Source organism: Pseudonaja textilis, chromosome 4 (genome assembly GCF_049901715.1).
Source record: "Pseudonaja textilis isolate UNSWEBS1 chromosome 4, rPseTex1.2, whole genome shotgun sequence".
In the NCBI taxonomy this organism is placed as follows: domain Eukaryota; kingdom Metazoa; phylum Chordata; class Lepidosauria; order Squamata; family Elapidae; genus Pseudonaja; species Pseudonaja textilis.
Genome location: NC_141993.1, coordinates 82230655 through 82258594, shown reverse-complemented (window position 1 = coordinate 82258594; position 27940 = coordinate 82230655). Strand labels below are relative to the sequence as shown.

At 43.1% G+C, this 27940-nt stretch overlaps 1 protein-coding gene across 1 annotated transcript; it reads left to right on the top strand.

The window, feature by feature from the left end:
* On the top strand, positions 1–27898 carry ZMAT3 (zinc finger matrin-type 3). Its single transcript, XM_026705735.2, has 6 exons — positions 1–828; positions 7267–7596; positions 12017–12136; positions 21921–22087; positions 22193–22296; positions 23454–27898. The coding sequence occupies exons 2-6, from the start codon at positions 7327–7329 to the stop codon at positions 23663–23665; spliced, it is 873 nt and encodes a 290-aa protein (XP_026561520.1). The 5' UTR covers positions 1–828; positions 7267–7326; the 3' UTR covers positions 23666–27898.
* Positions 27899–27940: the final 42 nt, after the last annotated feature.

The following is a 27940-nucleotide window of genomic DNA, read 5'->3' as shown; positions in this document are numbered from 1 at the left end:
TTCCTTTCTCTTCCCTTTTCCCTTTTCTTCCCTTTCCCTTTTCTTCTCTTTTCCTTTCCCTTTCCTTCTCTTCCCCTCCCCTTTCTTCCCTTTCTCTTTCCTTCTCTTCCCCTCCCCTTCCTTCCCTTTCTCTTTCCTTCCCTCCCTTCCCTTCCCATTTCCCTTCCCTTCCAATTTCCCTTCCCCTCCCCTCCCTTTCCCTTCTCTTTCCCTTTCCTTCTCTTTCTCTTTCCTTCTCTTTTCTTTTCCTTCCCATTTCCCTTCCCCTTCCTTCCCTTTCTCTTTCCTTCTCTCCCTTTCCTTCTCGTTTCCCTTCCCTTCTCCTCCCCTTCCTTCCCGTTCCCCCTTTCTTCTCTTTCCCTTACCCTTTCCTTCCCATCTTCCTCCTTCCTTCCCTTTCTCTTTCCTTCCCTTCCCTTTCCATTGGATATCATATTACATCAAATACTGGGCTTCGGTGCTGGGTATCGCTCGGCGCACCCTGGGAGTTGTAGTCCAGCGCGCCCGGTGGTTCTCCGGCTGGGGAAGGCCGCACGGGCGAAAGGCGATTCGGCGGCACCTGGGAAAGATCCCTGAGCCCTTGGGAGAGACGTGGCAGGGTAGTTTTTTTCCCCGAGTCTCCTCCCCTCCAGCTTGGCTCTGCGGTCACTTCCTGCAGCTGTTCGCATCTGTGTCCGGTTATGCGACGCCTTCCCCCGCCCCGGGCTCAGCCTCTCTCCTCGGCTACACGGGCAACGGGGCTGGGGAGATGGGAAGAAAGAGCCGGCGGTGCCGCTGAGCCGAGACGAGACTGACGCCCTCGCACTCTCCGGAGCTCGCGGAAAGCCGGTAAGTCCGTGCCGTCTTTCTTCCCTCCCTGCGTGCCTGCCTGCCTTTCCCTTCCGGAGAATTTGGCGTGGGAGAGCCGACAGCCGGCACCTGGATTTGGGGGAGGGGGGGGGGCACGCGGGGGGAGGACGCCTCCACTGCGGGAATTCCCGGCGTGGAAACGGGAGGCTCCGATCCTGCCTTTTTCGGGGCTTTGTGGCGCCTCCGTTTGCAGCCGTTGCTTGGTTTGGGGGGAGAAGGCGAGGGAGGAAGGAAGGAAGGAAACTCATGATGGTGATGAGGATGGCCAGGATAATGATGATGATGAGGGCATCAATTCCTTGCAAATTAATGGTCGGTCTGTACAGATTGCTCAGCCATCCAGGTCATGGTTGCCCCGAAGGTGTTTTGTTTTCTTTCCACTGGGCTTTCTTGTTTTTTTTTTTCTTTGAAAACATTTTCCTTCTCTTCCAAGAAGCTTCTTCAGCTCTTACAGGATAGTGGGAAATGGAAGGATCTCCTTGCTGGTCATTTGCATCCTTTTTAGAGAGTCAGTTGAGGCCACTTGGAGGTTTATCTGTGTCACCTGAGTAGTTCCTGGTTTCTGTAGTCTGCAATTCTTTCTCTGGAAAGCCATTCCTACTCCCATACCATTCAAAGGGTGTTCACCCCAAATTGTATACCTAAAAGTCTGTAGAGATTCTCAGTCATCCAGGTCATGGTTAACAGATAACAGATAATCAGAGTTGGAAGGGACCTTGTAGGTCATCTAGTCCAACCCCCCTGCCCAAGCGGGAGACCCTACACCATTTCTGACAAATGATAGTCCAATCTCTTCTTGAAAGTCTCAAGTGATGAAGCTCCCAGGACTTCCGAGGGCAAGCTGTTCCATTGGTTGATTGTTCTCCCTGTCAGGAAGTTTCTCCTTATTTCCAGGTTAAATCTCTCCTTATTCAGTTCCATCCATTATTCCTTGTCTGGCCTACAAGCACTTTAGAAAAATAGCTTGACCCCTTCCTCTCTGTGGCAGCCCCTCAAATATTGGAAGACCGCTATCATGTCTCACCTAGTCCTTCTCTTCATTAGAGTAGCCAAGCCCAGTTCCTGCAACTGTTCGTTTTATGTTTTAGTCTCCAGTCCCCTAATCATCCTGGTTGTCCTCTGTACTTTTTCTAGAGTCTCAACATCTTTTTTATAATGTGATGACCAAAACTGGATGCAGTACTCTAGATATGGTCTTACTAAGGCTTTATAGAGTGGTATTAGTACTTCCCTTGATCTTGATTGTATCCCTCTATTAATACAATTTAGGATTGCATTAGCTTTTTTGGCTGCTGCTGCACACTGCTGGCTCATATTTAGCTGGTTGTCCACTAAGACTCCAAGATCCCTCTCACAGTTCCTGCTATTGAGCCTGGTTTTACCCAGTCTATATGTGTACTTTTGGTTTTTCTTGCCTAAGTGTAGGACTTTACTTTTCTTTATATTGAATTTCATTTTATTAGATATGGCCCAGTGTTCTAGTCTGTCAAGATCCATCTGGATCTTGAGCCTATCTTCTTGGGTGTTAGCTATTCCTGCCAGCTTAGTATCATCTGCAAATTTGGTAAGTTCCCCTTCTATTCCCTCATCTAAGTCGTTAATGAACATATTGAAGAGTACTGGGCCTAAGACGGAACCTTGTGGCACCCCACTGCTTACTTCCCTCCATGTAGACTTAGACCCATTAAGGACTACTCGTTGACTACGGTTTGTCAGCCAGTTGCGAGTCCATCTAGTGGTGGTGCTATCTATTCCACCTTTTTCTAGCTTGTCCCAAAGGTACTTTTTTCAGGTGGTAACTGTTCTTTCTTGCTTTTTCTTTTGAAGACGTTTTGCTTCTCATCCAAAAAGCTTTTTCAGCTCTGACTGGATGGTGTTGTATGGAAGGATTTATAATCCTTGCAGGCAGCTGGTCATTTGCATCCTTTTAGAGGGTCGTTGGACCACTTGGAGGTTTATCTGTGTCCTCAGGGACACCTGAGCAGCTCCTGGCTCCTGTAGTCTTCAATTTTCCCCCTCTCTGGACATCCATTTCAACTCCCATACCGTTCAAAGGGTGTTCATCTCAAATTGTATTGTTAAAAGTTTGTAGAGATGCTCAGTCATCCAGGTCATGGTTGTCCCAAGGGTGCTTTTTTCAGGTGGCAACTGGACTTTTTTTTTTCTTTTGAATACATTTCGCTTCGCTTGGGTGAGAAGCGAAGCATCTTCAAAAGAAAAAAACAGTTTGCCTCCTGAAAAAAGCACCTGTGGGACAATTTAGCAATCCATGTATGGTGAGATTCCTTAGAATATTGGGGCAAGTGAGAAAGAAAAGTATATATGAGTAGTCCTCAACTTACGATCCCGAGGGAGCCCAAAATTTATCTTGCTAAAGTGAGACATTTGTTAGGTGAGTTCTGCCCCATTTTACGACCTTTCCTGCCACTTGTTGTGATGCCAATCCCTGTGGTTGTTAAGTGAGTGACACAGTTGTAAAGTGAATCGGGCCTTCTCCATTGACTTTGCTTGTCAGAAGGTCCCAAACGGCTGATCGCATGACCCCGGGACCGTCATAACTATGAGTCAGTTGCCAAGGCACCGGATTTTTTTTGATCACATGACCACAGGGATGCGTCAACGGTCGTACGTGTGAAAAAAGGCCCCCAGCTCACTTTTTTCAGCGCCGTTGTAACTTGGAAGGGTCGCTAAATGAACTGTTGTAAGTTGAGGACTACCTGTGATGCTTAAATTAATCAGGGAAGAGGCCTCCTTTGCAATCTCAGCCATACAAGGAGATTCTCTAAGCCTCGTCCTCAGCTGTGCTGAATCTGTTCCCTTTTAGGGTGTGTGTGTGGAAAATATGTAGTAAAAATAAATAAATATCTCATTCGGTGTTGTGAATTTGCTGCATGAGGAATCAAGTGCTCCTATTTTAATAGGCCATCCCAGAGTGCCCCTTTCCATTTCATGAAGGCGGAATCAAGCACGGAGTGATCCACTTTCATTCCTGGATGAGTTTGCTCTAGCTTTTCAACTGCAGAATGAAGCTTGTTTGTTCTTTCTAGAAAAATCTGTCCAGTTTTTTCAGTTATGTATTTATTTATTTTAGCCGCCGTGGAAAGATCTCTCTTGATGGTCCACTTTTATTTGCCATAATGAAGCATTGCAAAACCTGGACACTGAGAGCAGTGCAATGGCAGTAACCAGGGGTGGGCTTCAAAATTTTTAGCAACGGGTTCTCTGCCCGGTTGCTGGTGGGCGTGGTCATGGTGGGTGTGGCCTAGTTAGCCTCCTGCACCATGGCAGGGGGGCGTTTTTGCCCTCCCAGGGCTCCGGAGGCTTTCCTCAAGAACAGCCTCCCCGGGCTGCAGAGGCTCTCTGGAAGCCAATAATGGGCCCATTTCCGGCCTTCCCGAACTTCCGGGAGGCCCGTTTTTCACCCTCCCTGAGCCACCGTTTGTGCCCTGCACTTCCCTGCATCCAAAACGGGCCGTGTGGGGATTCCTGGGGTGGGCGGGGTGGGGTGGGCGGGGCCAGCCAGGAGTGGGATTTGGACTTCTCCAAACTGCGCAGAATCTTAGCCAGAGGATCTCCCAAACTCCTGCGAACTCCCAGCAGCTCACCCCTGGCAGTAATACATCTCCAGGAAAAGTCACAACAACGCAGGGAGAATGCAGACATGTTCTTGTTAAGATGCCACATGAACAACAGATGCCCTGCTCAGATCTCTGAATGTCTAGAGAGTTGCAATCATCCAGGTCATGGTTGTCCCAAAGGTGCTTTTTCCAAAAGGCTACTGGACTTTTTTGGTTTTTGTTTTTTGATTTGAAAATGTTTTTGCTTCTTCAGTTCAGTGCAGATGAAAAGCGAAACATTTTCAAAGAAAAAAACGAAGAAAGTCCAGTTGCCTTTTGGAAAAAAAAAAGTGCCTTTGGGACTGCTGGAACGTCTCAGAGCATCTGTGTCTAAATTTAAGGATGAGTTTCTCCCCTCCTGTACACCAATTTTCCATCTGCAGGGATTTTTGCGAAGGTCTCGTATTTATCTTGTTTTATGGAGTTTGAACTGACTGAAATGTTCAGATGGGGTGGATTTAAACGGGAAAGATCTATCAGATGGGGTTACATGAAAGAAATATTGCTGAAGAGTGTTTTCCCTTCTCTGGGAAAAGGAAGAATTAGAAAATGTATTGCAGTTTAAAAGCAAATTTCAGCTCAGTCAAATCCATCATCGTAATAGTGAAGCGTTTAAAAGATGGGATTTTATTCAGGTTCCTCTAAGCAATGAATTTCACTGCACGACCTTCATCAATCCCTGTTTCTCAACTTACTTTGCAGAATTGTTAGAATAAAGTGAAAGGGGGAGACTGTTTTCTTCCCTTCACTAAAAGTAGAAAGCACAAATGTGAGTTCAATTTTATGTGTCTGTGTGTGTACATTGCATCTAGCAAAAATTATATCCTGCCTGTCTTGTATATATACATCACTTAGAGCGCCTAGTATTACTACATGTTGACTTCAATTTTTGGGGAGAACAGGGAAAATATAATAATAGGAAATAAGTTTAGACAAATGTAAATAGTGTTGTCTAGCTACAAGTGTGTCCCTTGGCAAGGTTTGCATAGAATGCCAGAAGATACCTGAAGCTTCAGGTATCTCCTGAATCTTTCTCCTGTCTACTCTACAAGTAGTCCTCGAGTTACGACCACAATTGAGCCCAAACATTTCTACTGTTCAGTGAGACATTTGTTCAGTGAATTTTGCACCATTTTACGACCTTTCTTGTCTCAGTTGTTAAGTGAATCATTGCAGTTGATAAGTTAGTAACCCGGATCACTTTCTGCAGCCTTCTGGCAAGCAAAGTCAGTGGGGAAATCTGATTCATTTAACAACTGTGTTCCCAGCTTAACAACTGCAGTGATTCACTTAACAACTGTGGCAAGAAAGATCATAAAATGGGACAGAATTCACTTAACAACTGCCTCACTTAGAGGCTAGATTTTGGGCTCAATTGTGGTTGTACATCACGGGCTACCTGTATCCTACGCTAAACCAGAGACTTAAAAATTTCATTGAGAATCACATTAGGCTACATGTCAAGGGCTATATTCCCAAAACCTCTGAAGTTATATATCCCCATTTTGGAAGCAGAATTTGGGTAGTTGTGCAGCAGGCCAATCATTTTGACCTTTATAGCTCCCCACATCTCACAAAGTACCCTAATATTCCAAATTTTGGGTCCTACTCTCTCCCCTGTAGGGGGCAAAATTATGGAACGGATGTTGGTGCGTCTCAAATAGCCTCTGAATCTCACATTTTTGCACATCTGCAGTAGGCTAAAATGTGATTTTCTGGCCTTTGGCATACCCTTTATTGTGCGGACTACAAACCACAGTTTATTATTAAGCCAGTTGTGACCCAAAGGTGCTTTTTTTCTTTTCTTTTTTTTAACAAATTTTTATTCATTTTTTCACATTAAAAACAAAAATTTCTTTTTAGTGGACAACATATTTCCGGGTCATCACCTTTACATACAAATATGACAGCAATTATACATTCATATATGCATACTTAGTTCTATTATTACCTTTTCCATTCCAAATTTTCAGTAAGGAGAGAAACAAACACATTAATTCTAGGTGCTTTTTTTCAAGAGGCAAGTGAATTTTTCTTGTTTTTTTTTCCAGCTCTCACTGGATGTTGGGGAAAGGACGGATTTACACTCCTTGCAGACAGCTGGTCATTTGCATTCTTTTAGTGCAGGGATATCAAACTCGATTTAATTGAGGGCCACATCAGGATTTTTGTTTGACCTCAGGGGGGCCTGGGGGAGTGGGCGTGGGTGGGCTGGGCGTGGCCAGCTCGATGTCACTCGTGTTGGGGGTGCTTGTGGGGGCCCGAGCGCTCTGCCAGCGAATACGGGCTCCTGAGCTCCGTTTTTGGCTGTGACTGCTTCCGGCAACCCTCTGCCAGCGAAAACGGACCCTCCCGAGTTCCATTTTCACTGGCAGAGGCACCAGTCATTCGCTGTTTCCACGGTAGTCCCGCAGGCCAGATCTAAGCACCCTGCAGGGGTGGAGTTTGACACCTCTATTTTAGAGGGTGATTGAGGCCACTTGGAGGTTTACCTGTGTCTTCAGGATCAACTGAGTAGTGCAAATACCATGGAGCTTCTTGGTACTGTTGAAAGGACTGTGTTGTAGACTGGAGATGGATAACGTATCTCTTTCCCTCTGTTGAGAGAGGGCTGTTCAATATTTCAAGCCAATTGTGACTTAAGAGACTTTATAATAATAATAAAAAATCCTTAGTGGATGGAATACAGCTGAATGAGTTGAACCAAATCTTGCCCTGTTGGTGTATATCACCCAACCCAATTTTGATGTTCGTTGTTGGAGGCCCCCTGTTTGAGTTGGATTTCCTTCTTGCTTTTCAGCCACAATCTGAAGCCGCCTTTGGGTTCCCGAAGAAAGAATGCTAGAAGGCCTGTCAGCCAATGATTCTTTTGCAGCGAGCTGGATTTCCTCCTCTTCCAGAAACGCCCCCATCTCTTCCTATGTCAGTGGCCACCAGGCCTACAGCCACCTTGCGACTTTCTCCACCGAAGCCACTGGGACCGGGGCCATCCTTGCCACTTGCACAAGATGAGGATCTCGCCACGAGAGGGGAACAGGACCCCTTGCTGGAGGAACTCTGCAAGCCATTGTGCTGCAGGCTTTGCAATGTCACCCTAAACTCTGCCCAACAAGCCCAGGCGCACTACCAGGTGAGAATACTATGCCTGCAGGTCCAAACTGCCGCGTGACTCTTTCGGCATTGAGTTGAGTCTTTGAGTGTTTTCCAAAGGGATACATACGGGTAGTCCTTGAACAGAATAGAATAACAGAGTTGGAAGGGACCTTGGAGGTCTTCTAGTCCAACCCCCTGCCTAGGCAGGAAACCCTACACCACTTCAGACAAATGATTATCCAACATCTTTTTTAAAAGCTTCCAGTGTTGGAGCATTCACAACTTCTGGAGGCAAGTAGTTCCATTGGTTAATTGTTCTAACTGTCAGGAAATTTCTCCTTAGTTGTAAGTTGCTTCTCTCCTTGATTAGTTTCCACCCGTTACTTCTTCGTCCTACCCTCAGGTGGTTTGTTACAGCACCTGAGAGATATTGGAACACGGCTATGATGTCACCCTAATCCTTCTTTTCATTAAACTAGACATATCCAGTTCCTGCAACCCAGTTCCTGCAACCTTAACTTACAACAGTTCATTTAATGACTTTTCGAAGTTAAAGCAGCACTGGAAAGAAAAAGTGACTTACCACCCGTTTTCATACTTACTTCCCATGTAGCACCCCATGGTCAAAATTCAGATGCTTGGCAACTGACTCATATTTATGATGGTTGCAGAGTCCCAGGGTCACGTGATCCCCTTTTGCAATCTTCCGACAAGCAAAAATTTGTTTGACTCATTTAGTAACTACACTGATTCACTTAGCAGTGGTGGTAAGAAAGGTCATAAACTGGGGCAAACTCACTTAACAAATGTTTCAATTAGCAATAGAAATTTTGGTCCCGCTTGTGGTCATAATTGGAGATGCCAGAGTATAAACTGCAGGCTTAACTCTGCTCACAGCCCAGAGTTCGATCCTGACATGCTCGCGGTTGACTCAGCTTTCTATACTTACGAGCACGGTAAAATGAAGACACACAGTGTTTATGGCCATCTTTCGGCAGCTTCTGATATTGAACTGAAAACTGAATTATAAATCAGGAGTCGTGGTTCACACAATGTCAGGGGTGGGATTCTACCAGTTTGCACCTATTCGCTAGAACTGGTTGTTAACATTCTAAGCAGTTTGGAGAACCGGTTGTTAGAAGAAATTACTGGCCTAATCCTGTAAGGAAGGCAGGAAGGAAACATTCTGGTGTTGCTTACAGAAACTGCCTCTCCATTTTTACATTCTGGGCATGACTAGACTTCCTGTCTCTGGAACTTCTCTGGAGTTTTTTTCCCCTCCTTTGCTGGTACTTTGCTTGTGTGGAGTGACCATTCAAAGTTACAATGGCACTGAAAAAAGTGACTTATGACCATTTTTCACACTTACGACTGTTGCAGCATCCCCACAGTCATGAGAGGCCGGGGGATGAGATGCGTGCCTCGATGTGAGTGATATTGAGTTGGCCACACCCAGCCAATAACATGACCACCAAACCACACCCACCAACTTAGCCATGCCCACAGAACCGGTTGTTAAAAAATTTGAATCCCACCCCTGCACCATGTCTTTGCCATATGTGTGCAATATAGATATTGTAAATGAAACATCTCCTTTTCAAAAAAGCCTGCTATTTTTTGTCCTGTGATTGTGTCTTATGATTTATAAGCTAGTTTGGAAGGGTTTCTCTTTTGAAAAACAAGGTATAACTAATTGGAATAGATAATGGATAATAAAAAAATAATAGTGGACCAAATGAAATAAAAATTAGAGGCTTGAAAAGACAAGAAGAATTAGGGGTGCCATGATAGTGGTATTTCAGTATTTGAGGGTCTGCCACAAAGAAGTGGGGGTCAAATTATTCTCCAAACTCCAGAGAGTAGGACAAGAAATAATGGTTGTAAACTAATCAGGGAGAGAAGCAACTTGGAATTAAGGAGAAATTTCTTAACAGTGAGGACAATTAACCAGTAGAACAGCTATTCTATTCTATTCTATTCTATTCTATTCTATTCTATTCTATTCTATTCTATTCTATTCTATTCTATTCTATTCTATTCTATTCTATTCTTATAAGGGAGGGTCTGCTGGAGACTTTGTAACAATAGTTACACTGTGTGAATCACATTTTAATTTGTTAAGCCAGTATTTACGTCAAAAAACTAAGGTAGCCTGGTTGTCGTATTTTACACCAATTGCAACTTCGAGAAGTCTTCCAAGAGTAGCCTCACATCGAACACATTTGTGTAATTAAGGTTGGTGGTAACCAAACTAAAACTGCCAAATCAACATAATTCAGGAAGGATTATATCTGAAGAGTCATTACAGTAAACATTGCCACAACTACCATCTGCAAATTCAACCACAGCTGAAGATCAAGGCCTGTTTGTCTGATAATCCATCGTTTGTTTCTTGGTTGTCCATGATGTCTTCAGAATTTTCTCCAACACCAAAGTTCAAAAGCATCCATACTCCTTCTGTCCTGCTAGGCCAATTGGTTAAAGGAAACTGCCATAGATCATCAACCGTATTCAGATCCCCTTAGGGTTTGCACGGCCATCCCATCCACACTCTGCATCTCAGGAGACCTCGGCTTCTTCCCCAGGGCCATGCTTAAGCCAACATCAAGGCAATCCCCAAACGGATTCAATCAAGGACATGTGAGGTACTAATACCACTCTATAAAGCCATAGAGTAGAGTAGAGTAGAGTAGAGTAGAGTAGAGTAGAGTAGAGTAGAACAAAACAGAGCAGAACAGAGCAGAACAGAACAGAACAGGTTTCTGCTGGACATTATTTTTGTCACAGTTGTTAAAGTGAATCACTAGTTGTTAAGTGAATCCTATGGTTGTTAAAGCAAATCTGGCTTCTTCCATTGATTTTGCTTGCCAGAAGCCAGCGGGGAAGGTTATAAATGGTAATCATGTGACCTCAGGACAGTGCAACTGTCATAAGTATATGCCAGTTGCCAAGCCTCCAAATTTTGATTATGTGACCATGGGGAAGCTGCAACGGTCATGAGTGTAAAAAACAGTCATAAGTCGCTTTTTTCAGTGCTGTTGTAACTTATGGTCGCTAAACAAATGATTCTAAGTAAATTTAACTGGTTGTAAAGATAGGGAGATTATACCTGTTCTAAAATCCAGGTAAAAATCCTCTTTTGAAATTATGCTGGTTTTTTTCCCCCTGCTTTCCTAGTCTGATTGCAAAGACCTGTTTCTTGGTACAGGCAGGAGCAACCAACTTGTCTCTCTTTTCAAGAGCTATTTTAGATTGAATGGCCTATTGGAACTCTACTCCTATGTGTATGTGTTCAAGACATTTTGGTAGGGAGCAATTTTCAGGCATTCTAAGGCAGCGGTCGCCAACCGGTGGGCCCTGGCCCACTGGTGGGCCTCCAGAAAATTTTGGTGTGCTACAGAGAAATGTCACCCCCAAAGCAATTAATCCAGGCTGCGCAGAAACACAAGGCTGCGCCGCCCACATGGCCCGCAGCAACCCTCCCTGCCCACTCACTCCTTACCTGGCAAACTTGCCTGCTAAGTTGCTATTTTTCCTTTTTCCGACTATCAGCTATTCTGCTGTGCCTGAAGATTTAGATTAGCTAGAAAGCAGGAAATGGTTGCATTTCTTGCTTTCTAGCTAGTTTTTAGATCTTTGGCTCTGCTTTTCTTAGAACTGAAGGTTCTATTATTCAGTGCAGACTCACGGCAAGCAAATTTTATGTGACAGACTGAGCTAGCTGATGGCAGATAGATATATCGCTGAATGATTCAGTGAGCAACTCAATCTGCCTACCTGCTTTGCCTGATTTTGGGTAAAAGTTGCTCTTTTTTAATATAAAATTCAATATTTACATACATGGTGTGTTGTGAGTTAGTTTTGTGAGTTTGCTTGCTAGCAAATTTTATGAGTTTGCTTGCAAGCAAATTTTATGTGACAGACTGACCTAGCCGATGGCAGATAGATCTCTGAATGAATCTGATTCTGTGAGCAACTCAATCTGCCTGCCTGCTTTACCTGATTTTGGATAAAAGTTGTTTTTTTTTATAAAAAAATCAATATTTATATAAATATTTATAATATTTACAAAGAAGCCATGCTCAGCCAATCACATGGCTACCAAGCCACACCCACAAATTAGGCCACACCCACAGAACAGGTTAGTGGTCCCTGGGATTTAAAATTATGAGTTTGGTGGTCCCTGAGGTCCAAAAGGTTGATGACCTCTGTTCTAAGGGGTAAAAAAGTTCCTTCAACCCCTGCAAGACTTAAAGCACTAATTTCCCTATTTAATCTAACCCCCATCTACCCCTCATGGAACCCTCCCCCCAAAAAAAACCCCAGAAAAGGACACTCTGAAGATTTAATTCCACAACTTAGTATTGATAAAGGCTTAAAGAAGGAATGGTAATAAGTCACTGATGGCTTTGGTGCACTTTTTTTCCTAGGCTAATAACAGAAATTTGGTTTTCCAGGGTAAAAACCACAGTAAGAAACTTCGGAACTACTATGCTGCCAGCAGCTGCCCAGCTCCTGCCCGAGTGAGTAACTCTCTTGAGCCAGCTACTCATCCGATGGTGTCTCTTGCACCCCAGGTAAGGATGTATAGATAGCAGTGCTGTATTAATGAATCAGTAGCTTGTGTTCTTCCAAGAAGACAAAGGATATTGCATATTGTTTTGTTCTGTTCTGACGTCCGTGTTTTCTTTTAAATCTTAAGTTTTAATTCTGCTTTCTTACAAACTGCTGAGTTGGCTTGTTGAAAAGCAGAGAGTGAATATTCAACTTTAAGGCAAGGTAGATTTAGAGGTACTAAACATGTGTTTGTTTTATAACGTTGGGGTTTTATTCTTTAAACAGGAACTCAGGAAGTTTCATTGCCCCCAGCGTTTCAATCTGTTTCTCTCCAAAGCTGCAGTCTCTCTGCAGGTTTAAGAAGCTTTTCCTTGAATGTTCTAATTCTTTCCTTTCTCTGTGGATTGTTATTGTTTAAATCAGTGGTTCCCTCCTTTTTTTGGCCACAGCATTTCTAAAGCATCTCTAAAATCCTGATGCCCACCCTGCCCCACATATAATTCTTACTATTCAAAAAGTGAACTCCTACTCACATGGAGGAAGCTTAAAAGGCCATTAACTTGGTTTAAACAAGGTTCCAAAGAACATGGCATCCATGAAAGAGAAAAATAAAAGAACGAAAGACACTAGAAGTACCGAGGAACTTAAAGAACTTAAAAAATAATAGTATGAAGGGATATATAAAACAGCAAATAAAGTTTCAAAACATATAATAGAGGACTGAAATGCATAAATATAATTTTAATGAAAGCTTTTTCTGTAATACTTTGATCATATTAATTACTATACACATTAAAATAAAGGTACCTAACAAATACAAAATACAAAATACAATTTAAGCTCACCTCAAGATCATATTTACAACACAATCCTATGCATGTCTACTCAGAAGTAAGTACCACCGTCTTCTATGGGGCTTACTCCCAGGAAAATTTAAAAAGAAAAAGGGAAATTTAAAAAAAAGCATTCTTAGCTTAATTTATGCATAGTAAGATTGTCATGAACAAAAGGGGGTTGTAACCTATGATACCACTCAGTTTGAACCTGCAGTTTAGTGGGGAAATGCTTTGATAGTTCAGTAGGTGGTGGTGAATCACACACAATCACATGTGTGAGGCCCAGCCCCAGATTGTTCTGAGAGGAAAAGTCTTGTAAAACAGTGGTCCCCAACCACCGGGCCCTGGACCGGTACCGGTCCGTGGATCATTTTGTACCGGGCCGCCTATTTTGCTTGGGCGCCGCCATCTTGTTTCGACGGCGCTTGAGAAAGTGCTTCCGGGTGAGCTTGTCGGTCGTCGGTTGGATGGAAAGCAGCATTTGGGTGCTGAAAGAATCCTCGCGCCTTAGTTTTGTCAAAGGGAGGGGCGGCTTCAAACGAAGAGCCGTCCCGATGGCGATGGAGTCTCGTGTTACTCAGGAGGAGATTAAGAAAGAGCCCGAAAAGCCCATCGACCGCGAGAAGGTACAAAGGAGGACTTGAAGGTGGCAGGGAGAAGCGGGGGACAGCTGGCTGGCCGGTCGCTCGGCTCGCCTTGCCTTGGTCATGCGTGCTGATGCCGGTACCGGTCCGTGGATCATTTTGTGATGCTGGTACCAGGCCGTGGTACAAAAAAGGTTGGGGGCCACTGTTGTAAAACATGGCCTGGGAAAATACAGACTAAAAATAACTATCGATCTAACAATTTCTTGCTTAAACTCGGGTTCTAGTTCTGTATCCTCACTGCTGGGCTTCCCCCTGCAACCATCCAGCAGCAAAGCCCACAAGAAAGAGAGAGAGAGAGAGAGAGAGAGACTCTGCCAGTCCCATGATCCTTAGTAGGAACACATCTGATTAGCTGGCAGTTGCTCCCTCCTCCTCCCAGCTGGTATAGACTTTTCAGAGCAGGCCCTAGGAAATGCACTTTAACAAATTGTTATATTTGTTATTGTTATAAGCAAATGAAATTAAATTGTAACAACAAATTGTTATATTTACTTATTGTTATAAGTAAATGAAACACAGCTGTTTCATCACAAATATACAAGAACAATTAACGGGCTTTCAAAAATTCAGTTAATAGCTTATTTTTGAATTGCCCCCATTACAAATCAAATTGCCTCCTTGTGGGGCATGGGAACCACTGGTTTAAGTGTAAACAACCAGATATTATTGGGTATATTGCCTAGATCAGGGGTGTCAAACTTAATTTCATTGAGGGCCGCAATCAAAAGTAGCTTCATCAGTAGCGTCAAAAACAGGCTTCCAATTTCCCTAAAGCCTGAGAGAAGGCCCATTTTTAAGGCCTTCCCAAGGACTAAAAGAGTTGGGACCATCTAAACCTGAGAGAGGGAGGCTGTTTCACAGGGCATAAAAAGAGCACCTTCTAGGTCCCCTAAGATGACAAAGCAGGAGCTGAGTGTGCAGCTTGGCATAAATATGTGGCCTGGAAACAGAACGGCATTCAAGTTTTCATACTCCTTCCTGTCCCCAGAACTATAGAATTAGGTGTTGTTTTGTGAGATCAACCAGTGATGCAGACAGCATACAGTTAGACTTTGACTAACTATATGACAAGTCTTCATTCATTTAATGACTGTTCAAAGTTATAACGGCACTAAAAAAGAGACCTAGTACCAGTTCTCACACATATGACCATTGCAGCATGCCCCACAGTCACATGGTCAGACCAGGGTTGCCAGATCGCAGTTCGGCTCTGCGGCCAAACTCAAGTCAAACTACGGCCAAATTCGGCCAAATTATTTTTTGCTCATGCGCGAGGGAAGGAGAGTGCCAGAGGACGTGCTTGTCATCCTTTTGCTCATGGCGACGTGCATGCGCGAGGGAAGGAGAGCTCGGGATGGGTAGGGAAGCCGAGGGGCGTGGCGTTGGAACGAGCCTTAATAGGAATGGGTGTGGTGTTGATGGAGGAGGAGCCGTCCCTGCTCGGGTCACAGGTGAGAAGGGGGCGTGGCCGGCGCCAAGGTCCCGAAGGGGTGTGTGACGGGAGTTGAGAGGAAGCGGGTGTGTTGGAGAACTGAGAGGATGTGCTTGTCCTCCTTTTGCTCATGGTGACGTGCATGCACGAGGGAAGGAGAGATCTGGCCGATTTCACGGCCAAGCAACTTTTGTACGGCCAAATAAATTTGGCCGGAGACATCATTTTTTTCACAGCCAAGCAGATAGAAATACGGCCAGATTTTTTGAATTTGGCCGGAAAAACGGCCAGATGGCAACCCTGGGTCAGACTAGTGGGGGTATTCAATTTTTTTTACTACTGGTTCTGTGGGCGTGGCTTGGTGGGTGTGGTGTGGCTTAGTGGGCGTGGTTTGGTAGGCATGGCAGGGGAAGGATACTGCAAAATCCCCATTTTCACCCCACTCTAGAGAAACGATACTGCAAAATCTCCATTCCCTCCCTACCCCACTAACCTCCTTTCCAGCTCCATTCTCCTGTACAGGGTAACAAAAGAAGACCCAGCCGATCAGCTGGGATTCCGATCAGCTGGGACTCGGGAGGCAGAGAATAGATGGTGGGGCCAAACAGAGGTGGTGTTTACCGGTTCTCCGAACTACTCAAAATTTCCTCTATCAGAACTTCTGGATCAGACGATGGGTGCTTTTCAACTGGCATGTATTTATGATGGTTCCAGCGTACCGGGGTCCTGTGTTTGTCATTTGGAACCCACCTAGTGAGCTTTGGACAAGCAATGTCAATGGAGGAAGCCCACTTCTCTTAACTTCACGATTCATTGAATAACTGTAGTGATGCTGAACAACCATTGCAAAAAGATCACAAAAGAGACATAATTCTGTTAATTTCCTTGCTTAGCAGCAGAAATTTTAGGCTCAATTGTCATTAGTTGAGAGCACAATTGAGAAGATCCCTGTTTGTATGACTGTCACCGTTCTAAAGAATAACTAGAAAGCAGAACGAGGCAGGCACATTCCTCAAAGAACAATTTTATTGGTGATATCATATTGGCACAAAGTAGTGAAAACCGAGTCTGAAAGTTCCCGTGGTTTTCACCTAAAAGTTCCCCTTTCCCCAAACAATCAGTCACATTGTCTAATCAAGGTGCTGGCTGGTTGCATGGTAACCGGACTCCTCCTCTCTCCAGCCACCTGTTGGAATGTCCTTGGTTCCCACAGGAAACTATTTCGTTTTGGCTACAAACCCCTCATCTAACTATGTTCCCCCTCCCTACCCCATCTTCCCATTGTGGCCACCCTGAAGCCTTCAAAATGGCTCCAGTCAGGTTTGCTTCAGAGTTGACAATGACAGAAATGACCCAACAGTTCCCCTTTTCAGTCTGTTGATTGATTGATTAATTGACATCAAGTTGTTTTCCACTCTTAGGGCCCCATAGGTAGATTTTTCACCATGACAATCTATCCTCAACTATTCTTTCAGCTCTTCCAATGATTGCTTACCGTGACTGTAACTTAAGTCCATCCATCTTGCTTCTGGCTGTTCTCTTCTTCTCATTCCTTTCCCCTTTCCCAGCATTACAGCCTTCTCCTGTTTGCATAATGTTTACAAGTAGAATAATTTAGGCGTGTGTGCCTTGAGTGACAACTCTGGGTTGATTTGTTCGATGATCCATCGCTTTGTTTTCTTGGCTGTCGCAAGTTATAAGTCATCCAGAGATTTCCTTTAAATATATTGGCTGGGTGGAATAAATTCAGGCTGGGAATTTGAACAAAGTGCTTCTTCCTTCCTCATGATCAAATAGATGTATCATGTGAAGAAGACTAGTAAGTATGCGATCATCAGTCTCTGTGCCTGCAGATATTCCTTGTCGCCCATCAAGTTTTTTTACTCGCCCACTTCTTTGAGTTCTATAAAAATAATGCATTTATCTGTTACAGATAAAACTATATCCATTTATCTGTTACAGATAGTCTTCAAGCTATAACCATTCATTTAGTGATCATTCAAAGTCACAACAGTGCTGAAAAAGTGACATGACCGATTTTTCATACTTATGACTGTTGTGGTGTCCCTGTGGTCGTAAGATCAAAATTTGGATGCTTGGCAGCTGGCATGTATTTATGATGGTTGCACTGTCCTGGGATCATGTGATCCAGGTGGGTTTCAAAAAGGTTTACCACTGTTTTGGTGGGCGTGGCTTGGTGGGGGTGCTTTGCGCACCCGCACACAGTTTGCACGCACGGGTGCCAAACGCACACTTTGTGCATGCACAGAGGGTTTCTTACTCGCCTCCTGCAATCCCTGCAGCTTCAACAGTTGACATGCGACAATCTGGTGTGCCGCGCAAAGCAGCTGCGCTTCAAAAGCAGGGAATAAAGGTCAGTTTGGGAGCCCGGGCGGGCGGGCGGGCCCAACAGCAGCTTGTCAGAGAGAACTGGTTCGGTTTCAGCTGATCTTCGGCACTACCGGTACACCAGAACCGGTAGAATAGCATCACGGATGTCATCCCGTTTTGCGACCTTGACTTTTGCGAAGTCAAGGGGGAAGCCAAATTCACTTAACCATTTTACTAACTTAGCAGCTGCAGCTATTTGCTATGACGACGCTATAGAGTACTGCACACCAGAACAACTAGACAGGAGAACAGTTTTTTTCCCCTGAAAGCCATCACTCTGCTAAACAAATAATTCCCTCAACACTGTTCAACTCTTACAAAGTCTGCACTATTATTACTGTTAATCTTCTCATCACTCCTTATCACCTATTCCCTCCCACTTGTGACTGTATGACTGTAACTTTGTCGCTTGTACCCTTACGATCTATATTGACTGTTTCCTAGTATGATTTGATTGCTTATTGTACCCTATGACTATCATTCTTGACTCTTGATGAATGTATCTTTTATGTACACTGAGAGTATTTGCACCAAGACAAATTCCTTGTGTGTTCAATCACACTTGGCCAATAAAGAATTCTATCTATTCTATCTATCTATTCACTTAACATCAGTGGTAAAAGTCATAAAATGGGGGCAGAACTCATTTCACAACTGTCTCACTTAGCAATGGAAATTTTGGGTTTAGTTGGGGTTGTAAGCCGAGTGATGATATGTATAAAAGTGACATTTTGCTGTGGATCATGGGAATAAATAGGTATTATGACATTCGATGACTGGATTTCATGTTGCCTATGTATTTTATAACTAGTTCCTGCCCTCTGCTAAAATTCGGATTCATGTACCAGTTATTTTTATGGAATCTTCATCAATTTATTTCCTGAGAAGCTGGATGTCTGGCCGCCAGGTGGAGAAGGCAACCCTTAAGATACATTCAGATGTATCTATAAGTCTGAAAGGATTGGGGAACTGTAAAATAAACGTGTCAGCGTTCCAACTAACGAACTCTAACCCAATAAACTCCGAGACAGGCATTTCCCCAAACTTACCTTTTATTAGAGTTTCTTCTGTATTATAGAAGAAACACAGAGAAAATTGACTTTCTTATATCTCTTTCAGTGTAGCTCAGATCCCTTAATTAAAGGAATTAATTATATTCCCTCAATTCAAGTGTAAATTCATAAGGTTGGCCACTGGGGGGAGGCAGCTTCTTAGATTAAAAAAAATGGAGCTTCTTTAAAAATCTAAAATGTCTTTTCACAATATTTACCCTCATAAAAGTAAATGTGCTGTTTTGGGAATAATTTCCAGTGAAGCCATCTATGATACTATGATTTTACAAAGTAGTTTGAAAAGGAGACTCATCAGAAATGTACTAGTAACGGTAAACCAGTCAATATCTCAGCCTAAAGACTGTTGGCAAAAAATGGACAGATGAATAGGAAAATGAAAATTGAAACACGTTGAATTTGCTAAGAAAGTAGAAATGTAAATATTCTATATTCTAAGGATAAACTTTAAATATTCTAAGGATAAACTTTAAAGTTGATAGGCTGCTGAAGCACAGAATTTTGGGAGTAATTTGCAAAAACAGTAACACGCAATTGTAATCCTTGAAATATAAGCCAGAAAGAAGATTAATTACTTAAAGTATTTTTTTATGGGGCAATGGTACCCACTTTAAAAATATCGAATGAAAATAAAGGTAATGAACAATAGGAAATAATAAAAGGCCTAAGACAGTTTGAATAAACGTGGGGTAGAAAGGACTGTCCTGTGATGGATTTACAGCTGTTTGAAGAATTGTATCTGGATGATACTTGTAAATAGTTCCATATTATCCTGGAGGGAAATGTCAAATGTTTGTTAGAAATGACTTTGAGATGGAAGGGAACAGATGCTTACCCGATTTGCAGATGTCACCAAGCTTGTTGAATTGCCTAATATCGAAGAGTACAAAATCACAATTCAAAATGACCTTGGCAGGCTTTGAGCATGGGGGTCAGATACAACAAGATGTTCATCTATCACAAGTAGACAATCCTGTTTCTGGATAAGAGGACCTGGCTTCATGGCATTGCTTTTGAAAAGGATTGGAGAGTTCTAGGAGACCATCATCTGAATTTGGACACGTAAAATGCTGGAGGAACTATAAAAAGGTCAACGCAATCATGCATTGAATTGTGTTACATCGTGATCTTGATGTTTGGAAATCAACATGCTAAAAGCTATAGAGGAACTTAAGCAAAAAAGAGTCATGATGGCTCACTGCCCTTTTTAATGTATGTATGTATGTATGTATGTATGTATGTATGTATGTATGTATGGCATTCAGCTTTGTTCGGGTATTTTCCCAGGTCATTGTAGTTGTGCTTTTAAAGTTGTAGCAACGTTTCGGCAGAATCTCATCTGCCATCATCAGGCTTCTGTATTGTGTCCGTCTGTGAGTCAAGAAAACAAATATATATATATATATATATATATATATATATATATATATATATATATATATATATATATGGAGGGATTGCACTCTCAAACAAAAAAACCTCCACACCACAAGCCAGGCAAACACCTGGGCACAAACAGACACCCCCCTCATCAAACACACCCCTACCAGGCACCAAGATGAAACCTAGCTTCCTAATAAATGATAGCCATCCGTTTACTCGGAGCTAAGCCACACTAAAAGCCTCCAATACAGGAAACACAATGTTGCCAGCCAATCAAGACAAAAAAAGCTACAAAACAGACAGAGGAAATTAGAAACACCAATCAAGCAGAACACAGCAAACTCCAAGACCAATAAACACAGACCAAGACTCCCAACCAATCAGGATGAAGAAAAAACCATTCTGGCACAGCAGTAGGCTAGCACCAAATTTAAAACAGAAACGGCTGTGAAAGTCTGACTCACAGACGAACACTATACAGAAGCCTAATGATGGCAGATGAGATTCTGCCGAAACGTTGCTACAACTTTAAAAGCACGACTATAATGACGTGGGAAAATACCCGAACAAAGCTGAATAGACACACGCACAGGCGTGCGCGCACGCGCACACACACACACATAAAGTGAAATACCACTCATGTATCATCACAAAAATCTCCAGAACCATAAAGCCTACAACTTGAAATTTGGCATGTATGTTCCTCTTTACTTCTAGGTGCTCACTAAGAAAGGATTTTTTGGAATGACCATCAAAGCATTACTATTTTGTATATTATTATTTACACATTTTGATGTTAAGGAGTAGTTCTCCTCCTCCCCCTGAAAAGAAATCTGCTCCAAATGCAAAGCACAAGCAGAGGAGAGGAGTTTCAGATTCAGTTTTTGTTTCACAGCACCAAGCAGTTAGTACAGAATAGTTGAGCTAAGCCACGCCCAGGCTCCTAGCTGTCTCCTTGCTCACACAGCAAATATTACTTCAGTTTCCAAACAGCCCTCAACTGTCTCACACACTGACAGGACAGATGAATACTGATGGATGCTGTTAGGCAGAGGCACAATTTTTCCCCCTTATTTTCCTCCCCTAAAACTAAGCCCAATCACATAAGCATGGGTATAGAGCTAGTATATAAATAAATTTAAGAGCTGTCGATTTCAACTTCCAGAATTTCCCAGCTAGCCCATGCTGGGGAATTCTGGGAATTGAAGCCCACCACTCTTAAAGTTGCCAAGACTCGAACCCCTTGTGTTAAACAATGGAGCAGTTTCCTTAGAGCTCTGATGGTTTTCCAATTGGTGGTTTTCTGCACTCCAGAAATCTGGATCAAACAACCTATAACCTTGCCTTTAATTCACACATGAAAATAGTCTTTAGGCACTAAATGAGTTTCCCTGTAGAAAATTAAGAATTGGGGAACAAGGGCAAAAGAAAATATCTTTCAGCTGTCATGCACTGCATTTCATTAAGGTGGAATCATCCAAAGTCTTTCGGACTGCTTATGAAGTCAGGTAGGCAAATATGGCAAATGTCAGGGTTCCAAGTAATACACCCATAGCAAACAGAACACTGAGGCAAACAGGTTCCTCAAAGAATAGTTTTATTGGTATATATCATATTGGCACAAGCTGGTGAAACCAACTCTGAATGTTCTCACGGTTTTCACCTAATTAAGTTTTCTCCCTTTTCCCAAACAATCAGTTACATGGTCCAATCAAGGTTGCCTGGTAACTTCTCTCCTCCTCTCTTCAACCACCTGTGGCAATGTCCTTTGGTCCCAGGATAAAGTATTTTGTTTTGGCTACAAAACCCCAGCTATCTCAATTCCCCCCTCCCTATCCCTTAGCTCCAGTGTGGCAACCCTGAAGCCTGAAAATGGCTTTGGCCAGGTCAGCTACAGGGTTGACAGCAAAAAACCAAACCTGTAACACCGGGTCCTAATATACTGTATTGACAGCTTTGGGTGGGTGGGTGTCATTCAGAACTTTTGTTTGGAAAAAACAAGAACTGTTTTGATATATCTGAATCTATTTTCCTGTTTTGCCCAGGGGTCCTCCACGAAACCAGGAGGGCGAGTGATCTTGGCCACGGAGAACGATTATTGCAAACTGTGTGATGCGTCGTTTTCTTCACCAGCGGTGGCCCAGGCTCACTACCAGGGCAAAAATCATGCCAAGAGGCTGCGCCTGGCTGAGGCACAGAACAACTCGTTCTTGTAGGTATTATTAAAATGCTCACCAGTGGTAAACAGCTGCTGATGCCTGTAAAATCTTCCTCGCTTCCCCGCAATTAATTTGTGTTTTCGTATCGTCAATCACAGAGAGTCGCCCGAAGTGGCCAGCAAAAGAAAAGCGCGAAAAGAAGGGAACGAATTCAAGATGATGCAGAACAGAAGGAATGTTTATGCTGTGCAAAATAACACAGGTAACGGTCAAAGAACGGCAAGAGTCTTTGGGTACAACAATTTGGTGGGATTTTGGGTTTTTTTAAAAAAAATTGTTTTGTTTAAATGGAGTAGGACAGAAACCAGAATTTTCTCTCACTCTAAGACAGAGGACTCCAACCTCTGCAACTTTAAGGACTCCAAACTCTGCAATTCTGCTGGCTGGGGAATTCTGGGAGTTGAAGTCCACAAATCTTAAAGCTGATGAGTTTTGAGTGCCCTGTTCTAAGCCAAGGAAACACCCATGTTTCAGCCCCAGTTCCTTTTTATCAAAAACTCCACTTATCCTGTTCCCTGAAGCTCCTCTGGAACTCATGCGCTCTCCCACACAAGGCTGTCATGTCCTGCAACCCCAACCCCACTCTTAGTGCTGTAGCTTAAGTCGTCTTAATACGGGTGGTCTTTGATTTGTGAGCCTGAGGGAGTCCAAAATTTCCATTGCAAAATTTCCACAGCTCTTAGATGAGTTTTGCCCCATTTTAACCACCTTTCTTGCCACAATTATCAAGTGTATCATTGTGGTTGTTAACTTAGCAACATGGTTTTTAAATGAATCTGTCTTCCCTATTGACTTTGCTTATCAGAAGGTTGCAAAAGGTGATCACATGACCTCCGGGCACTGAAACCGTCATGCCGCTTGCCAAGTGCCTGAATTTTGATCATGTGACTACAGGGTTGTGTCAATAACAATAGCACTTAGAGTTATCTACCACTTCACAGTGCTTGACAGCCCTCTCTAAGCAGTTTACAGAGTCAGCAACAATCTGGCCCCTCATTTTACCCAACTCGGAAGGCTGGGAGGCTGAGCCAACCTTGAGCCTGGTGAGAATCGAACTGCCAAATTGCAGTCAGCCAGCAGTCAGCAGAAGTAGCCTGCAGTACTGCACTCTAGCCACTGTGCCACCACATCTCAATGGTTGTAAGTCACATTTTTTCCAGTGCTGTTGTAAGTTTAAATGGTTACTATATCGTTGTAAGTCCAGGACTGTTTGTATTCGAGAAAAAGTACTGGTTCTCGTGAGTTGTTGATGTGCTTTGAGGGTGGAACCAGCTGAGTTCTGATGAATGTCACCTTCACGGGAAATTCTTCCTGGTTGGCTGTATCCTCAAAATGTCTTGCTTGCTTGCTTTCCTCCAGGCCCTTATTTCAACCCACGCTCCCGTCAGCGGATACCTCGTGACCTCGCCATGTGCGTCACCCCCAGTGGCCAGTTCTACTGCTCCATGTGTAACGCCGGGGCCAGCGAGGAAGTGGAGTTCCGGCAGCATTTGGAGAGCAAGCAACATAAAAGCAAAGTCTCCGAACAGCGGTATAAGAACGAAATGGAGAACCTCGGCTACGTCCAATGAGACTTGAGCCCTGATAAGCCGCTCTTCTTCTTCTTCTTCTTCTTCTTCTTCTTCTTTTTTGGGACTTTTCCCTATGTAGGGAGCAGCTTCTGCTTGCTTGCCTGCCACGTGCCCTGCATCTGTGCTCTGTGCCTTAGGAGGCTTGCTCCCCAGCTCTCTCCGTGCTTCTCACAAACTCGCCAACCTATCTGTGAAGTCGATGGATTTCAGTCAGAAGACAAAGAGAAGCGGGGTCACGCTCCCAATTGGCAGGAATGCGTGCCACAGGATACTGTATGTGGATGTGTTCGGTCCATTAGCTGCCTTTGAAGCAGAACCTGCCCCTCTCACTGGTCCCCTGCCCTTCCCTTTGCATGAATGAGCTTTGCTTGAGAAGGTAGTGTGAAGGGTTCACACACACACACACACCTTTTTTTTTTTTTGCTGTGCATTGTGCCACTTTTGCATAAGGCAACTTGGTGAAACAAAGGGCCAGCTTAAGGTGTCACCTGTCTGGGGAACACTTCCAATTCCTCCTCCCTGGTTAAGTCCCACAATCTCTTAGTTGTATATCGGTTTGAGGGGTGTGTGTGTGAAGCAGAGACAGGAGAGGCCTCTGTGGCTAGTCAGAATGATAAGAACTGGGTGAATTGAACCAGTAGAGACTCAGCTGCTATTAAAAAAATAAGCAAAAAAAAAATGTAGTGCACTGACTGATCGACTGCTTGAGTGAGTCTTGGAAAGAGAGAGTCTTGGGATTTAAATTCTTTTTAAATCAATGTTTGTTTGTTTTTAGGCCCATCCAGAAGCCAAGAGAAAGACGTGTTGTTTTAATAAATAGCAAACTGATGAGGTCAGGTGAGGTCTGAAACATTTTCAAAATAGGCGCTGCACTGGAAAAAGCTTCCGGCTTCAATTCAGTAGCATCCGGTTCCTCTACATCAGGGGTGTCAAACTCAAGACCCACGGACTGGATCTGGCCCGTGTAAGGGTGCAATTCAACCGGTATAACAGTTTGCTACTGACCTTCTCCAGCAATCCCTGTGTGTTAAACAGCTGGCGTGTGGCAATCCGCTTGTGCTGTGCAAATCAGTTGACTTTGGAAAACAGGATATAAAGCACAGCCTAGAGGCTGGGTGGGTAGGTGGGCCCAATAGCTGATCGTCAGAGCAAACCAAACTGGTTCACTCCCAGCTAATTCTTGGAGCTACCGGTTCACCCGAACTGGTTTGAACCGATAGAATTCCATCCCTGGCTCGTGGGGTGCTTAGATCTGGCCCACGGGGACGCTCTGGAAACAATGAAGGACTGGCCCATGGCACTTCTGTTAGCAAAAACGGTTCTCGGGAGCCCATTTTCTTTGGCAGAGCGCTCAGGTCACCACAGGCACCCCCGACACGACATCGAGATGGCCACTCCCATCCTGGCCACTCCCCCCCCCCCCGTGGTCAAACACAACCCTAATGTGGCCCTCGAATTTGACACTCCTGCTCTACATACTCGAGTGGCTGAAGCTCCTTGCAAAATAACATTATTTGGGAGGGAAGATCCAATGAAAACAAATTCACGTATGCTTGGGTGCAGTATGTTAGAATAAATGAGAGAATTTCCTTTCCCTAATTTGGGGTTTTTTATCTGTTGGAATTGCCTCTGAGATGATGCTGACTTGCGTACTTTAAATGAAATAGGAAAAACAGTTCTCAAATTATTTTGAAGTAGCTGGTATCTTTTCCTGTCTTCATACTTTCTACCATTTTTTTTTTTTTAATGCTTCCCATTTTGGGCAAAACAGCCACAATCCGTCCTGGCATTCTTGATTTGAGAACAAAAACCTGAAAATGATTTTTTTTTTTTAAAATTATGCTGTGCTGTATTATTTCAGTTAGATCTAACAATGGAGACTAGTAGTCTCCAAATCTCTAAAATTCTGCTTTCTGATGCAAGTGCTTCCTTTAAAGCACATCCTAGACCTAGACTGGGATGGGCAGCTATGGCTCCTTTAAGACTAGCAGACTTCAACTCCCAGAATTCCTGGCTCAGGAATTCTGGGAGTTGGAAGTCCAGAGGTTGCTCACCCTTATCCTGGACAAATGCATAGGTACTATGCAGGAACATGTATGCTGTCTTTGTGAACTTCTAACCCAAATCAAGTGAAACGGTTCTCATTAGAAGTCTCTGCCCTTCTCTGGAGGTTGACCTTGTAGAGATGGCCACTAAGTCCTATCTTGGGCATGCTTGCAGGAATCACATTTCCTTGCAATCTCAACGGTTAAAGGAATTAGAGTTCTCTCTCTCTTTTTAATATACTATGTTCTTGTGGTGTTCAGGTGACAACAATGCACAACACCAACGTGAACAAACATCTTTTCCTCAGGGGTACCTTTGGTTTTTAACTTTTCATTTGTAACCTTCAGAGTTTTAAACTTTTGGAGAGTTGCCTTTCCAGTTCTCCTAATCTTAGTCTTTAGAGATAGATGCTACAGCTGTCTACCCCAGCCCTGTGCTTTCCAGATGGGCTGGACTTCAGTTCCCATAATTCCACTGCCACATATGAAAGTCATAAAGTTGGCACATCTGGAGGCACTAACAAGGGTTTAATCCTTTGCTAGGTTCCATCCTTTTGTTAGAGATTTCATTTAAAGGGGAAGAAAAGACTAGATTTGAAGGTAAAGAACATATCCATGCAACAAAATAAAAAACTGAGATACTTAAGACAGGAGTTGAGATGGAGGAGTGCCTAATTACTATTTGTCCCAAAACTCAGCTGCTGATTTCACTGAGGATAGTACAGATCTATCAAAAATCCAAGGGGATTATGAAGGGCACATTAGCTCTTACTGATAGAAGAGAATATCTTTAGCTCAGGGTGAACTGTGGAGTCCTTGGGTCTCTCTGAGCTCGGTGGTTTTCTTACAAACCTTTCATTACCCAACAAGATAACATCATCAGTACTAACTTCAACTGAGAGCAAACCCCACTCCCCTCTAGCATTGATGATGCAAGAAAACAAGTTCAGAGAGCATCAAAGACTTCACATCAGCTCCTGAAGGTAAACGATTGGTATCTTTTTGGCAGAAATCTTCAGCCCGTTCGGAAGTTTGTAGACTTAATGAATGATTATAGACCCTAAGAGGTGACAATTGGAAAGGGGAAACAAAGGAAATGAAATATTTATCAAGTCTCACTGGCCAGTAGATTGGGTTTTTTTTTGTATGTGTGCTGCTACTGATCTGTATATTTTTGTATTTATTTTGATCATGCTGAAAATATTTAAGGTGTTATCTGATGGGTTTTATTTTATTCTTCTTCGCTTTGTTAACTTTGAAAACACCCATATCATTACTTTTTGAAAAGTTATTTATTATGTTTCTAGAAATGTGTTTCCTTTTGACCTTTCCATGTGTGTTTTGTTCTTAAATGATCCCTATAGGATCCAATCATTGGAATTGACTGGCCAACCAAATACTATGCGGTAACATCAATCTTTGTTTGTTTTATGACTGTGATGTTACTTAGGATCTGTAGCTTTGTCTCTGTAGAACATTGGAGCATTATTTTTATTGCAACATTGCCATTTTCTCAAGGGTCTATCCAACCTGGCTCACATATGACACTATGCCATGTTTTGTTAATAACCCACAACTAAGTTTATATTTCATACTAAGCCAAACAATTGTGGTTTACAAACCAAGACAGTTGGTCTAAGAATGGCAGTGGGTGGTGGTTTTTTGGAGGATAGTTATGGTATTTTAAATAAAGGGTCAAATCATTAAGACCTAATCTTGAGTTAAAATTTCCTCCCAAGATGACCAATATTTCTGTATATCTTGTTACCTGATCAGACATATAATCTAGATCGGGGGCATTCAACCTTGGCAACTTTTAAGACTTGTAAACTTCAACTTCTGGAATTTGTCAACCAGCCAGAATTTCAGCCTGAGGAATTCTGGGAGTTGAAGTCCACAAGTCTTAAAATTGCCAAAGTTGGATACTCCTAAACTAGATCTTGCCATGTTTCTTTATAGAAAGATGATGTCAACCAAAGTGCTTAAGCCTAAGTAGAACTTAAATATGTCAGGTTTAATTTAATGTACTTTTGATTGGTGGAAATGAATATACACATTGGGTTTTAATGGACCCAAATAGGGAAGAAGCTGTTGACCTACGTTATTGTGTGACATCTGCCCAGCTTTAGCACCCCTCTCAATCATGTTGCCTGCAGTGAAATAAAATCAAACTTTGCTATAGAATGAATGAATGAATTTCTAATCTCCATTCTTATAAGGTTTTTTTTTA

Excerpts from the sequence above, each read along its gene's own strand:
- ZMAT3 (XM_026705735.2), top strand. The coding sequence starts at position 7,327 with ATGATTCTTTTGCAGCGAGCTGGATTTCCTCCTCTTCCAGAAACGCCC. Across the intron at positions 22,088-22,192 it reads GCACAGAACAACTCGTTCTT|AGAGTCGCCCGAAGTGGCCA; the intron begins GTAGGTATTATT and ends CGTCAATCACAG. Across the intron at positions 22,297-23,453 it reads TGCTGTGCAAAATAACACAG|GCCCTTATTTCAACCCACGC; the intron begins GTAACGGTCAAA and ends GCTTTCCTCCAG.